At 51.0% G+C, this 12,508-nt stretch overlaps 5 protein-coding genes across 5 annotated transcripts in view; 3 read left to right on the top strand and 2 right to left on the bottom strand.

Moving 5' to 3' along the window:
* The window catches only part of Pmar_PMAR012357 (Chromosome-associated kinesin KLP1, putative), a gene marked incomplete at both ends in the record, with an annotated part of 3,230 nt that extends 176 nt beyond the window's left edge, over window positions 1-3,054 (bottom strand). The window contains 20 exons of the mRNA XM_002787539.1: window positions 70-182; window positions 225-337; window positions 381-499; window positions 545-661; window positions 705-770; window positions 816-861; window positions 909-1,053; window positions 1,097-1,220; window positions 1,268-1,328; window positions 1,368-1,495; window positions 1,539-1,623; window positions 1,672-1,760; window positions 1,802-1,983; window positions 2,068-2,132; window positions 2,183-2,336; window positions 2,379-2,487; window positions 2,531-2,605; window positions 2,648-2,726; window positions 2,773-2,885; window positions 2,932-3,054. Of these exons, the coding sequence (XP_002787585.1) occupies window positions 70-182; window positions 225-337; window positions 381-499; window positions 545-661; window positions 705-770; window positions 816-861; window positions 909-1,053; window positions 1,097-1,220; window positions 1,268-1,328; window positions 1,368-1,495; window positions 1,539-1,623; window positions 1,672-1,760; window positions 1,802-1,983; window positions 2,068-2,132; window positions 2,183-2,336; window positions 2,379-2,487; window positions 2,531-2,605; window positions 2,648-2,726; window positions 2,773-2,885; window positions 2,932-3,054 (2,106 nt within the window). The remainder of the gene's footprint in view (window positions 1-69; window positions 183-224; window positions 338-380; window positions 500-544; window positions 662-704; window positions 771-815; window positions 862-908; window positions 1,054-1,096; window positions 1,221-1,267; window positions 1,329-1,367; window positions 1,496-1,538; window positions 1,624-1,671; window positions 1,761-1,801; window positions 1,984-2,067; window positions 2,133-2,182; window positions 2,337-2,378; window positions 2,488-2,530; window positions 2,606-2,647; window positions 2,727-2,772; window positions 2,886-2,931) is intronic.
* A 398-nt stretch (window positions 3,055-3,452) lies between these two features.
* On the bottom strand, window positions 3,453-4,963 carry Pmar_PMAR012356 (villin, putative; the record flags this gene model as incomplete). Its single annotated transcript, XM_002787538.1, has 8 exons — window positions 3,453-3,652; window positions 3,698-3,753; window positions 4,062-4,138; window positions 4,185-4,388; window positions 4,439-4,481; window positions 4,526-4,637; window positions 4,687-4,751; window positions 4,796-4,963. The coding sequence occupies 8 exons, from the start codon at window positions 4,961-4,963 to the stop codon at window positions 3,541-3,543; spliced, it is 837 nt and encodes a 278-aa protein (XP_002787584.1). The 3' UTR covers window positions 3,453-3,540.
* A 145-nt stretch (window positions 4,964-5,108) lies between these two features.
* Pmar_PMAR012355 (glutamate--tRNA ligase, putative) lies at window positions 5,109-7,426 on the top strand. The gene is made up of 2 exons (XM_002787537.1): window positions 5,109-5,190; window positions 5,242-7,426. Exons 1-2 carry the CDS (start codon window positions 5,118-5,120, stop codon window positions 7,407-7,409), a joined length of 2,241 nt encoding a protein of 746 aa, XP_002787583.1. The 5' UTR covers window positions 5,109-5,117; the 3' UTR covers window positions 7,410-7,426.
* Window positions 7,427-7,547: 121 nt separating this feature from the next.
* Pmar_PMAR012354 (conserved hypothetical protein) lies at window positions 7,548-8,382 on the top strand (the record flags this gene model as incomplete). The annotated part of the gene is made up of 6 exons (XM_002787536.1): window positions 7,548-7,598; window positions 7,647-7,676; window positions 7,720-7,832; window positions 7,875-8,067; window positions 8,112-8,279; window positions 8,323-8,382. The coding sequence occupies 6 exons, from the start codon at window positions 7,548-7,550 to the stop codon at window positions 8,380-8,382; spliced, it is 615 nt and encodes a 204-aa protein (XP_002787582.1).
* A 456-nt stretch (window positions 8,383-8,838) lies between these two features.
* On the top strand, window positions 8,839-11,957 carry Pmar_PMAR012353 (hypothetical protein; the record flags this gene model as incomplete). Its single annotated transcript, XM_002787535.1, has 7 exons — window positions 8,839-8,983; window positions 9,042-9,190; window positions 9,237-9,289; window positions 9,347-9,435; window positions 9,578-9,843; window positions 10,013-10,108; window positions 10,158-11,957. 7 exons carry the CDS (start codon window positions 8,839-8,841, stop codon window positions 11,955-11,957), a joined length of 2,598 nt encoding a protein of 865 aa, XP_002787581.1.
* Window positions 11,958-12,508: the final 551 nt, after the last annotated feature.

The following is a 12,508-nucleotide window of genomic DNA, read 5'->3' as shown; positions in this document are numbered from 1 at the left end:
CTCCTTCCATCTTCGCTCCGCCTGGACTCGTGAAGATACTATACCATCATTTTCCCCACTCCTGCACACCTCTGCCTCCTCCAACTCCTTTTGTTTCCTCAGCATAGCCTCTCTCTCCCTCTCCGCCTCCTTCCTCTCAGACTTCAACTGCCTCCTCAACCTCTGCAACTCTTCCTCTCCCCCTAATATCACCTACCACTACCACACCACCGCACTCCTATCACCCTTCTGCGACTGCATTTCCTGCAGCCTAGCCTCATATTCCTCCTCCCTTGCCTTAGCCTCAGCATCAGCCTTCGCCCTCGCCTCTTCAGCCTCCCGTATCGACATCTCGTATCTACCCCAAACCACATCACCACCACACACCCTAACCGACCTACTCTTCCTGTCGTTTCCTCTCCGTCGTCTCGGCCTCAGCCACACTTCTCCTCCTCATGTACCCACTGCTTACATCACCTTGCTTGGCCGCCAACTCCTCCATGCAATCCTCATAGCTCACCTACTCCGTACTTCTACTTCCTTCCTCTCCCCCTACCACCACCACCTCGCCATGCTCTATCAACTCCTGCCCACTCCCCTCCCTAGGGTCCACATATACGAAGTTGTAGTTATTCTGACGACCTAGGACGACGCGGTCTCCATGGTGTAATGGGAGGGGATCCTGGATCGACCCGTGCATGATACACAGCTGATCCTCGCCTTACCCCATGCGGAATCACATCACCATTGAGATAGCAAAACGCCTGGCCAGCATAGGCCTCTTTATCAGCCTGATATGACCAGCAGGAGCGAGCCACAGCCAAGACTGATCCTACCCTTATGGTTGCCTCTCCGTCCCTCACAGTGATGCACACGAGGTATCTTACCAGGAGGGATGAGCACCATAGGATTCGCCCAAACTGACGGACCTATGCACGAAGCCAGCACCTGTTAGAAGATACTTCGCCGGCCCTCGGAGATCCTCATCATCCCCCTCTGAGCTCTCTATACTCCCCCTCCTCTTCTTCCCACCAAACCAGTTGTCTCCATCAGTAAAGGCGTAAAAGACTTTCCCTGAGCACTCACCGAGCGTTACCTTCTCTCCTGCTATTCTCACCCGTCAACATAGAGTCCTCATTGAGGTTGGTTAAGTGAGGTTGCGTGAGATCAAGCAGACCCTCCCCACTTCCCTTAGAGAGGTGCTCTCGTCTACTACTCCTATTAGCCTCTGCCAACCTCTCCTACCCAATAGATGAGTCCACCCTGGCCCACGACACCACGACCCTACCTCCCAAGATCGCTGCATTTCCTTCAACGCCACCTCCATAGCATGTATCTCCTTTTCGTGGCTAAACCCGCCATCACATGCTTCTAACCCTCCCTCCTACCTCCTCTTGAGGTCCTCTTTCTCTCTCTCATAAGCCTCTCTATCCTCCTCATTCATCGACCCAAGCGTGCCAGATCTACTCAGCTTACCCTCTCCCCCCATCAGCAAGGCCTTCAGCTTTTCGTTCTCCTACAGTAGAAATATCCACTGAACACTACCACGCCATCTTCACTTCCCGGAGCTGCCGGATCAACTTATCTTGGGGGTCCTCATTCACAACAGCTGCATTCTTAATCTTCTTAGCGCGATCAGCGTACCTACTACTACTACCTCCCACCCTACTCCTTCGAACCCCTCCCCTCCACCTCAGTGTCGACAGACTCTCCTCGTAGTTGGCACTAGCGGGGCTGATGGCGCATATCATAACCGTCTTACTTGAGCCCCCAAGGGCATTCTGAGATGCATCTCAATGATATCCCTCCCCTACCCTACTACCTGCAACAGCCTCGTCAGCTTACTGTCCCTATACGGTATCACCGTCCCCGGCTTGGCCTTACCCGTTGACTTGTCTGCTAACGCCGATATAACATTTCCTAGTGCGCTCAGTGACTTGTTAATCGCACACCCCTCCTTTAGCCTGTCCCCTCTCGCCCCGGTGTGACCAGCTTTCTCCGACCCTATCACACGCAGCTCTACACCGTCTTCATTTCTACCATTTCTCATTCTACTACTACTACTACTACTACTACTACTACTACTACCAGCAAGGTCCACCAAGTTAATCTTGCTCATCCTCACCCCCCTCCTCTCCCCCCATAATGCTGATCTGCCTAACATCGACAATCTCCCACCACTACTACCACCATCCTCCCTAACCTGAATTCTATAGCGATCACAGTATGAGCTCTACTGCTGGTCGCGTTCATCAACGTAGCGCCTATACTACGATTACTAGTCCCCTCCTCCACTACTTCTACTATATCAGAAAAGGACTCCACAGGCCTCGACGACACTCCTTCGACAAATACGCCTAACCCTTCGCTACAACGATGCCAGCCAGCAGCACTCCCACCGGCCTGCTTGCTCTCTCGAATGAGTAAGCCCTTCTTTGGCCGATCTCTAGGGTGTACCAGCAGGTCCTGTACGTTCTCATTATAGATCTCCAACATGGTAACTGACACCTATCAACAAGAATATGTTCCCTACCCACAATAGATGATCAACCTCGAATTTCAGTGCTTCTGAAGAGGTCTTATCGATCCTCCTAAACAGCTCTTCGCAAGCAATAGGCACTATACCCTAACGAATCACTTGTTGAAGTTGACGATGAGAGGCGCCCACCCGGTTCGGGCCGTACCCCAGCATGCTGTAGCTTTTACCAGACCCTGTTTGCCCGTACGCGAAAAGGCAACAATGGTATCTGCCTAACGACCATCCTGAGTAAAACTGAAAGCTCCTCCTACTACCCCTCCCACGCGTTATGCAGCACATCAACCCCTACAGCTTGGAACACACTTTGTTGGTCAGCGTATCGCGATGAGGGCCCGTCCGGAACGAAGGCCCCAGTGGGAGAGTCTGCCTAAGAAGGCCTCCTCTACCACTACGCTCATTAGCCGCCGAATCACTTTAAATCCATCATGACTCCAGAAAGAGTAGTCGAAAGTAAACCTCTTCGAATCGGGGCTGTCCTCAGTTTCTTTGTTATCCAGGTCGCTAACAATACCACACTCTCGCCACTTCCACCACATCCTCTACCGTATCGTGGTCTCATTCCCCTCCATCGCCACACAGCACCGTGAAGACAGCCCTATCTCGCGCTCGTTAAAAGGCCTCACCCGCACTGCCACTCGAACGCCCGACTCCGTCATCGATGAGCCCTGTTACATTCACCAGTGTCAAAAGTAGGCCAACTCAATACCACTCCATTAGGAAATGATGATGATGTTGATATTCCCAAATCTATCTTGGGGGTCTAATAGCGAGCAGAGGAGACAATCAAAGATATGAATAACGCACGCAGAAGATACTACTAGGAGGCTGATCACCATACAGATATCGTCACTATATTACAACACCCAGTAGAAGTGCAACACTAATAACTCAACAAACTAGCATGAAAATGCTACTATTAATATAGCAATGATGTTGGTGTTATACCCTTCAGAGGTTAGGTCACATAAACAGTATTCAAGGTTACTTGTTCGTAGAAAGCCTATCCAGTGGAATCAATTTTATCAGAAGATGCCAGCGCTCTTTTTAGCACTTCGTTGCTTCCACACTGGCATGGAGTAGAAGTCCTTTCTGCCCTTACCGAAAACAGCGGTAAAATCCTCTTCCGAGAGGTACCTGATCTGCTTCCCATAATCACCATCATCACAACAAACGCCTTACGCTTCCCTTCTGGCAGGGTTAACTCCGGCAGGAAGATTCTCAGCTAGTCCCAGCAGCTGAGAAGAACCATAATGAACAACTTTCTATTCATGATTCTGGGAAATATTGATATTCGAGATTTAATCATATTGGAGTTTCACGACCCGTTTTACCTACCCGTGAAAAACGCGATATGAAGTGAATAAAAAACACTTCGCGAGTTACACTCATACCACGTAAAACAGAGCACATATCCTACACGTTATTCACTAGTGAAGTTAAATGTGTTTTTCACTAGTGTTTTTACTAGTACCACGGAAGAAACTCCACTAGATTATCTGCTACCCTAAACCTTAGGGCCACAACAGACTACCACTATGACTACCTGTTGCAGAGGGTACTTCACTTTAGCTGAGTCGTCAAAGGTTCTCTTGTCAACGACAGCAGCAGCACTAGTGGGATCTAAATGTGCAAGAGTATAAGTCAGTGGTGATACTCGTAGTGCTACCAGAACTCCTGATAGTAGCGTAGTCAGTCGACAAGGAAGCCCGTAGGCTGCTCTGGAGGTAGCCAGTGTTGTGGACCTTCCACTTGAAACGAGTCTGGTCATCTACAGGTGGGCCCTCCACCACAGCTGTAGACGAGGGCGTCTCAACGAGGGTCTCCTTACTCTCGGGAAGTCTATCCCTCATCGCTGGTTCCTCACTGGAACCTGAGCTGATATCGTAAACCCATTTAAGGTTGATGATGTGTTAGCCCTACTAGAAGGTAAAGGGGAAGCGGCCGGTGGAGAGTAGGGGTTAACCTGAACTAGATACGTGTTGTAGTCGTAGAGCATCCAAGCTCTACCTTCGTCTGTGGAGTGGTCAGCTGGGAATCATCTAATCCCTCCCGCTGCGCAGGTGTGCTCTGTACGGCCTCCTGGCTGGCCTCGGGAGTGACAACCTTCTCCTCGGACACTCTGAAGATGGTGGTGATGACTTCAACTGGGAAGTTCCGCCCGTTATTACTCCTTTTCCACTACTGGTGCTGCTGACTTCACCTCGATAGTCTCCTCCCCTACGGCTGTAGGTACCTGACCGACTCTAGCCCATCAGCTATCTGCTATCGTATCTTTACGTCCTCCTGTGAGCTGCCAGCATCAACCTCAAGATACTCTACTGGCGAGTCGTCCCCTTCCATCACCTCTTCCGAGAGCTCTCCACTGACCACCGTTTCATCCCCTTCCTCCTCCTCCTCCTTCCGCTGCTGCTGTTGCTTCTTTTTGCCTCCTTTAGATTTACCCATATCTTACTTTCATCAATGAACGTCAAAGTTGGTGTTCGCGCTGACTAGCGGAGCGAAGCGATTCAGGTTTTGATTTTTTCATAGCTTTTGAGCGGAGCGAAGTTGGAAGAGACTTCCACTGCACAGTTCATAGTCAGGCATTACTATCGTCAATATGACACTACAAAAGATCGTAGTGAACACTACCTTGTCGGGGTACCACTCCCCTCTAACCTCCCTCATTGCAAGTGAGTAAAACATTGCTGATTCCCTCGAATGAATATCCTTTTTTCTGCCAGGTGCTCTCGTAAACCTCGTCAACCCCAACAGCGTCATTTTCCGCCATGTTGAGAAGATCCCTCGAGCTCCCGAGTCTGCCACTTTATCTGTGATGATCAACGGTGCTACCTCTATCCTCAACAGCGACCTTTCTCTGGCTCGGTTCATCGCCAGCGCGGCCCCTTCCAGCTACGGCCTCTATACCCCTAGCCCTCAGATGGAGGCCTGGCTTGACCTTGTGGACAACACGCAGAAGTTGGGTAATGATACCCTGAAGACCATCAATGATGAGCTTGCCCTCAAGACCTACCTCATCGGCAACTCCCTCACCCTGGCTGACGCAGCTGTGTGGGCTCTCATCGCCCGTAGCGGTGGCGCCTCTCGACTGAAGCCCTTCCCTCACGTGTCGAGGTGGTGGAAGTATCTTGAGGCCCAGCCAGCCTTCATCACTGCCATGGAGGAGTCTAAGAACAGCAGTCATCAGAAGTCGTCTTCTGCTGCTACTGCTGGCAAGGAAGAGAAGAAGGGCAAGGGCAAGGACCAGGCTAATCTCGAGAACAAGCTCCCCGGCGCGGAAATGGGCAAGGTCGTCACAAGGTTCCCTCCTGAGCCCTCTGGATACCTCCACATTGGCCACGCTAAGGCCGCCCTTCTGAACGACTACTACGCTAGAGCGTACAAGGGCAAGCTCATCATCCGTTTCGATGATACCAACCCTGCTAAGGAGAAGGCTGAGTACGAGCAGAGTATCATTGAAGACCTCGGGATGCTGGGCATCCATGGCGATCAGCTCACCCATACGTCCGATAATTTCCCTCTCCTGCAGAAGTACATGGAGAAGATGATCAAAATGGGTAAGGCCTACGTTGACGACACTCCTGTTGACGTTATGCGGGAGGAGAGGTCGAAGGGTGTTGAGTCTAAATGCCGTAATAGGAGTGTCGATGATAACATCGCCCTATGGCACGAGATGCTCAACGGTACCGAGGTTGGTCAGACATGTGTGGTTCGGGCGAAGATATCAATGACCCACAAGAACAGGTGTATGCGTGATCCTACTTTCTACAGAGTCATCACTGATGTTCCTCATCATAAATACGGTTTCCAATACAAGGCGTATCCTACCTACGATTTCTGCTGTCCTATTATCGATTCTATTGAAGGCGTCACTCACGCCCTTAGGACTATCGAGTATGCTGATCGTAATGAGCAGTATCACTGGGTCATCGATACTCTGGGTCTGCGCAACGTTACCATTTATGAATTCTCTCGTAGTAACTTCGTCCACACGCTCCTGTCTAAGCGTAAGCTCACTTGGTTCGTTGACAACGGCTACGTCTCTGGCTGGGATGACCCCCGCTTCCCTACTGTGCGCGGTGTGCTTCGCCACGGTATGACCGTTGATGCCCTGAGGGACTTCGTATTGACTCAGGGGGCGTCTAAGGCCGGCAACCTGATGGAGTGGGATAAGATATGGACCATCAACAAGCAGAAGATCGACTCTGTCGTGCCACGTTATGCAGCGGTTGGTGACGATGCTGTTGAGCTTCTACTTGAAGGAGCACCAACCACTCCTACTGGCAAGGACGAGCCTAAGCATCCTAAGAACCCCTCATTGGGCAAGCGTTTGATCATGTTATCGGATCATGTTCTCATTGATGCCGGTGACGCTGCTGAGCTCCAGAAAGGGGAGGAGGTTACTCTCATGCACTGGGGTAACGCAGTTATCGATGAGATTACTAAGGTTGGTGATAAGGTTACTAGTCTCAAGGGCCACCTGCATCTTGAAGGGAGTGTGAAGACTACTAAGAAGAAGCTCCAATGGGTGGCGAAGGTGGACAATCTTGCTCATCTCAAATTGAGGGAGCTGGACTATCTCATCACGAAGAGAAAGGTTGAGGATGATGATAATGTCGAGGATTTGGTGAACCCGAACTCGGAAGTCGACGTGATGGCTCTTGGAGATCCTCTTATCGCCGCTACCTTGAAAAAGGGCGATCGCATTCAGCTGGAGAGGAAGGGTTATTTCATTGTTGATAAGATTCCGATGCCTTCGAATGGCAATGTGATGACACTGATCAACATTCCTGATGGTAAGACTAAGACCATGACTGGCGACCTCAGGACTGGCGTGGACGTCACTTCCTCCTCATCCCCTGAGCCTAGTAGGGATGCCAAGAAGCAGTAGGAGTGTTAGAGGCGGTTGGTCGCCGTGCAAAGTAGAAGTTTCTCCCAGCAAGTGAGAGTGTATGTTGTTACAGTGGGGGGGGGGGTAAGGCGTGGAGTAGGCTTTTGTATGGGTTGTGGGGCATCAGTCGTCGGCTCAATGTCCAACAACAAAGGTACTCCGATGAACGATCGAGTAGAGAAGGATAGAGTAGGTCTCTATGGAATATGACTAGATCTCACTCGGGGAGTCTTTCAGGTGGATGAGGATATTATTCTCCGGGCTGAAGTAATACTGTAGTTATAACGAGAAGTGCATAGAATGGTCTCAGGGTGACGAGGACGAGGATGAGGAAGTCCCTCTGTACGACCCGAGATTCCGACGGTTGAGTCGTGCAGGTTGTGACAGTCGTCGGGAAAGTCTCCTGCACGACATTGCTGAGAGGTGGGTTTCGAAGCATGGGTGAACTAGATGTGGTGAAAGCAGACACTCCCGTCGGCCCTCGATACAGTTTGCCTTGGATGAGAACAAAATTACGGAGATTCCTTATGAAGAGGGGTCAATAGAGAAGGTTGAGGAGATCACTGCTGAGGGGGAGGATGACGATGATGATGAGGAGGAGGAATCAAGCGATTCGGAGCAGGCTGAAGAGGAGTTGGTACCACCATCAGGGGAGCAGGTAGGGAAAGTGGCTAAGATGATCGTCGTTATTTGTTGGCGTAGAGGAAGAGGAGCTCTCAAGGAGACTCTGGGCGTCGGCGGTCATCACTGGAGTTGTGCTCGATCGAGTCGAAAGCTGAACATGAACTGAGGGAACGCGAAATGGCTCATAGGAGATCTCTGGAGAAGGCTGCAGCGGATGGGGAAGCTCATGTAGACTTCGATGCTAAGGTGAGGAGAGGCGTCCTTTTATGTGGTAGTAATTTTTGTGTAGGTTGAAGTAGCGAGATATGACTTGTCGGTGGCGTCATCATCAGGGATGGCCAGCGCTTAGCTGATGATGACGAGGAGGGTATGGCGTGGTAATGGTTGCATTATACTTCCGCATGTTAAGTGTCATTCTTTGTGTCTACAATCGTTGTCTGACTTGAGTTCTCCAATGCTCTGCTGATGTATGTGCATGCGTGTAAAGATATGCATGGAGACGATTGCCAATGAGGGGACGGGTCCAGCTCGCGTTATGGCAGTAGGTTTTGTTCACTTTAGTCGTGTACGTTGGCTGAGATGAAAGAGCCGATGGGGACCCCTCCACAGTAGGTGACCTACTGAGGCGAGTAACAATGTGATGCCTATTAGTTCGCTAATCTCAACGAGAGCTGCTCTTAATCGCTACTACCCAGCCCATCCCGCGGTATGGCGATAGTGGTAGTTAGTCGAAATAGTCGCGCGCGCCCTGATGATCGATTGGCAAAAGCAGCCGCTCGTGAGAACCTCAGTAGAAGCTCTAGATATGTCATCGTCGCCTGAGGGCGTCAGTAATACAACCGATCCGTCCGGTGGTGGAGGTGCCGTCGAGCAGCTACACTCACATATCAAATTATCAATATCGGCTGATGAAGTGAATCTACTCGTGTACAGATATCTTATGGAGGCTGGTGAGAATACGGGAATAGAAAAATGGAATTGGTGATCACCTGTGGTCGACCTTGTTAGGATTCCGTCACTCGGCGTTCACATTCGAGGCTGAGTCCAGGGTGCCCCAAACCAGCGCTTTCGCAACTACCCAGATTCCCCCAGGAGCTCTGGTGTCGCTCCTACAGAAGGCTCTCATATATCTGTATATTCAAAGCCATTGTGGAAAGGTAGAGGCGCAGTAATAGTAATTTTGTTGATGAGGTGGTGTGTTAGAACGGCGAGCAGATTAGATGTGAAGGCTCCTTCAGTTTACTAAGGCCGCATGAGTAGGGAGAGAGTGTTGGTTGTTGCGAATAGTAGCATGTTGTTGTTGCTGGTGGCAGGCACTTAGTGCCGACAGCAACAGTGTCCGAGGAGGAGGATGAGGAGGAAGAAGAAGAGGAGGAGTTTAATAACAGATCGACCAAGAGAAGTGAGTGCATCGTGACGATAGTCTCCGTATATGCTGACATTGTAGCAGGGGTGGCTACTACTTTCTTAGTGCCTTCTGTCCATTTTATGATGACTTGACGGAAGTTGTATATACGTAAACCGTCATTGTTGTATTCCTCCAGGCAGCCGTGGTGGTAGTCGGCGTAATTCTGCGGCTGGAGAGGCTTTCACAGACGATACCAGTCTGGAGGACTACAATGATGATAGCAAGCGAAGACACTCCAAGGGTAGTCGCAGTAGTGTGGGGAAGAGGGATGAGGAGGAGGAAGAGGAAGATGGGGAGGATTCGGGAACTCATGAAGGGAGTAGTATGACCAGCAGTCCCCGTAGCAAGAGGAGGCGTAGGAGGAGACGTATGCAGAAGGAGCAGGAGAGGAGGAAGGGCGAGGTAGTAGTAGTAGGAGGCTTCCAGTCAGTGTTGAGATATTTGTTCATTTCCTCGGATAAGCGACTTCGGGTAGAAGTGTACAAAAACCAACGAGAATTGCCTCAGAATTTTTATATTCTCACCAACACGTGTAGTTGCCGATGGGCATATTTCCTAACACTGTTTTCAGGAGACCGACGGAAGTCAGAGTAGCGCGTCGGCGCAAAGCACAGGGAATGTGAAGGACACTGCAAGTGAAGTGAAAGCTCAGGAGGAGGAGGGGGAGGTAAGTAGCCCGATGTGTGGTAGTGTTGGGCGTAGTAGAATGTCTCCAGAAGGGAGAGGAGGGGAGCCCGGCGGAAGGCTCCAGCAGTAGACCACCGAAGATGCGGAAAAGGGGACGCTTGGTTACAGCTGGACCCTTGGCAGCAGCAGAAGCTGGGGAGGGTGATGGGGAGGGAGAGGAGGAGGATGCTGAGATGAAGACTGAGGAGGAAGAGGGAACTGCTCTTGGAGCTACAGAGGAGGCTGCTGAGACGAAGGGTGATGACCGTCACGACGGGAAGGAGGAAGCGATAGTGATGCCGCTAGTGTACTGGGGAGGGGGTTCGTATAGAGTGTATGATGCTCGGTGGGGTAGGTACCAACTCGCGGACCCGAGTCGTGATCGATCTTCTCTGCATTGCCTCTCTCCTGTAGCGGCGATGCAGTGGTCTCCTGTATTTGATGGTCTACTTGCTACTGTCAATGGTGATGGACAAGTGGCTCTGTTCTGGTCGCCTATGGGAGGGGATGATAGTAGTGAGCAGAGAGAATGGAACAAATCTTCGGAGTGCGATGATGCGGATGGTCTTATGGGGTATCTTTTGGTGGATGCTAGTGCTACGTCGATAAACCTATTGTTACAGCAACAGGAAGGAGACGACTCGATGGGAGCAGCTGGTCAGCAACAAGCATACTTATCGTGGTCGGCGACCAAGGGGGAGTATTCGGTGTTGGCCGTGAGTGGCGAGAGTAGTAGGAATATAAGGCTTCGTTGGGTAGAGCGAACGCAGAAGGGCTTTGTGATTGCTGGCAGGGCAGAGCTGAAGTACTCTCAGGAAGGAGAGGAGAAGGAGGAGGGTGAGGGTGAGGGAGGGGGGTTTCACGCTGTTGAATTTTGTGGCACTGAGAGTGCTGGAGATTTGCCGGAAGTGGGAGGCAGTCCTATTACAGGAGACCTGCCGGAAGTGGGAGGCACCATCGCGGCCACTTCAACCTACCTTGCTGCGAGCATGGATGAGAGCGTGCTCATCTGGCAGGTGGATTGCAGTCGTCCGGGGGAGTCCCCTGAACTGATATGGACTGTCGAGGACACTTCTTCCTTTTCGATGGCTTGGTTGGGCTCTACTTATCTCGCCTTGGGAACTCTCTCGCCGTATACACTGCTGGTTGATACTCGTGATAACGCTCAGAAGAAGCTTTTCCTGGTGGGGGAAGGGGAGGAGGTGGAGGGCGGCAGCAGCAGCAGTAGCAATAGGTTCATATTAGAATGCTCATTCGATGACTCTGGCTCCAAGAGGCTTGCTGCTATCACCGACAGTGAGCCGACAGATGCCTATGTTACGGTATGGATGGACCCGACGGCCCGACGGCCTAATAAGCCTGTAGTGTTGAGGATCAATTCGAAGGGGGAGACGCCTCCTCTGCAAGCCCAGGAGATGATAAGATGGATGCCTGGTAGTGATGGGGATGTCCTGTGTGCGGCTTACGAGGGAGGGGTAGTGGTTGTATGGGATGTGCTCAATCAGTCGGTGCTTCATCGACTTCCCTGTATTGACACCATCACGGCAATAGAGTGGCAACGTGAGCTCTATTTGGGGCAGGAGGGCGAGGGAGGAGATGTTGTTGCTCCTCCACTTCTTGTTACGATGATGTTGGGGAAGAAATGTGTCATCTGGAGTGAAGGAAGGGTCGTATCGGCTTTCGACTTGCGATGTGATGATGAGAACGCCCCAGGGTACATAGCATGGTGCCCCACCTGCAACTACCTTGCAGCTAGTGCTGGTGGCAACGAGACGCCGCTTATATTTGATGTTAAACCGGTGGTGAAGGAAGCGAGTAGAAGGTTTATGACTAGTGTAAAACAACAGTAGTCAACGTGAATGTCTATCTATATTTTCCCGCTTATACGTGCAGTGTATTATTACCATATTTTCCGTAGTAACTCGATATTGTGTTGGGGGAGAATGCACATGGTCAACTACTAGGAAATGCTTATTGGTTTCTGTAGACTTCTCCTCATCTTCATAATACGCCGAGGAGAGGTCTGAGCTCAGCTGAAGAACAGATCTTATATGCCTCCAACGCTGGTGAGTTACTCGGATGCCGCGTTATGGTACGAGTGGGATCTCTGTGAAGACGGGCCTAGTAATAATCATGATTGTACGCAGACGATGTCGTCGTTACCGTAGCGTTAGCAGTAGTCTTGATGCTGGTATCATCAGAAGCTCCTTTATCAACTACTGCGAGGTCACAGGCACGATAGGGCCAACCTGGATGGACCCTCCTATAGGAGCCGCTGGTTTTACTCTTGTGAAAATGCATACGATCGAGCTGCAGCTTGGCAACTACTTTGGGTGGTCCCCCCCAGTGTGGAAAAACATGCACATGGTCAACTACGTCTTTGTGGGAATTCTGGGCGATG

The sequence above is a fragment of the Perkinsus marinus genome (assembly GCF_000006405.1).
Source record: "Perkinsus marinus ATCC 50983 genomic scaffold scf_1104296929318, whole genome shotgun sequence".
Classification (NCBI taxonomy): Eukaryota; Perkinsozoa; order Perkinsida; family Perkinsidae; genus Perkinsus; species Perkinsus marinus.
Note: the sequence above shows the minus strand (reverse complement) of the source record. Positions and strands in the feature narration are given on the sequence as shown.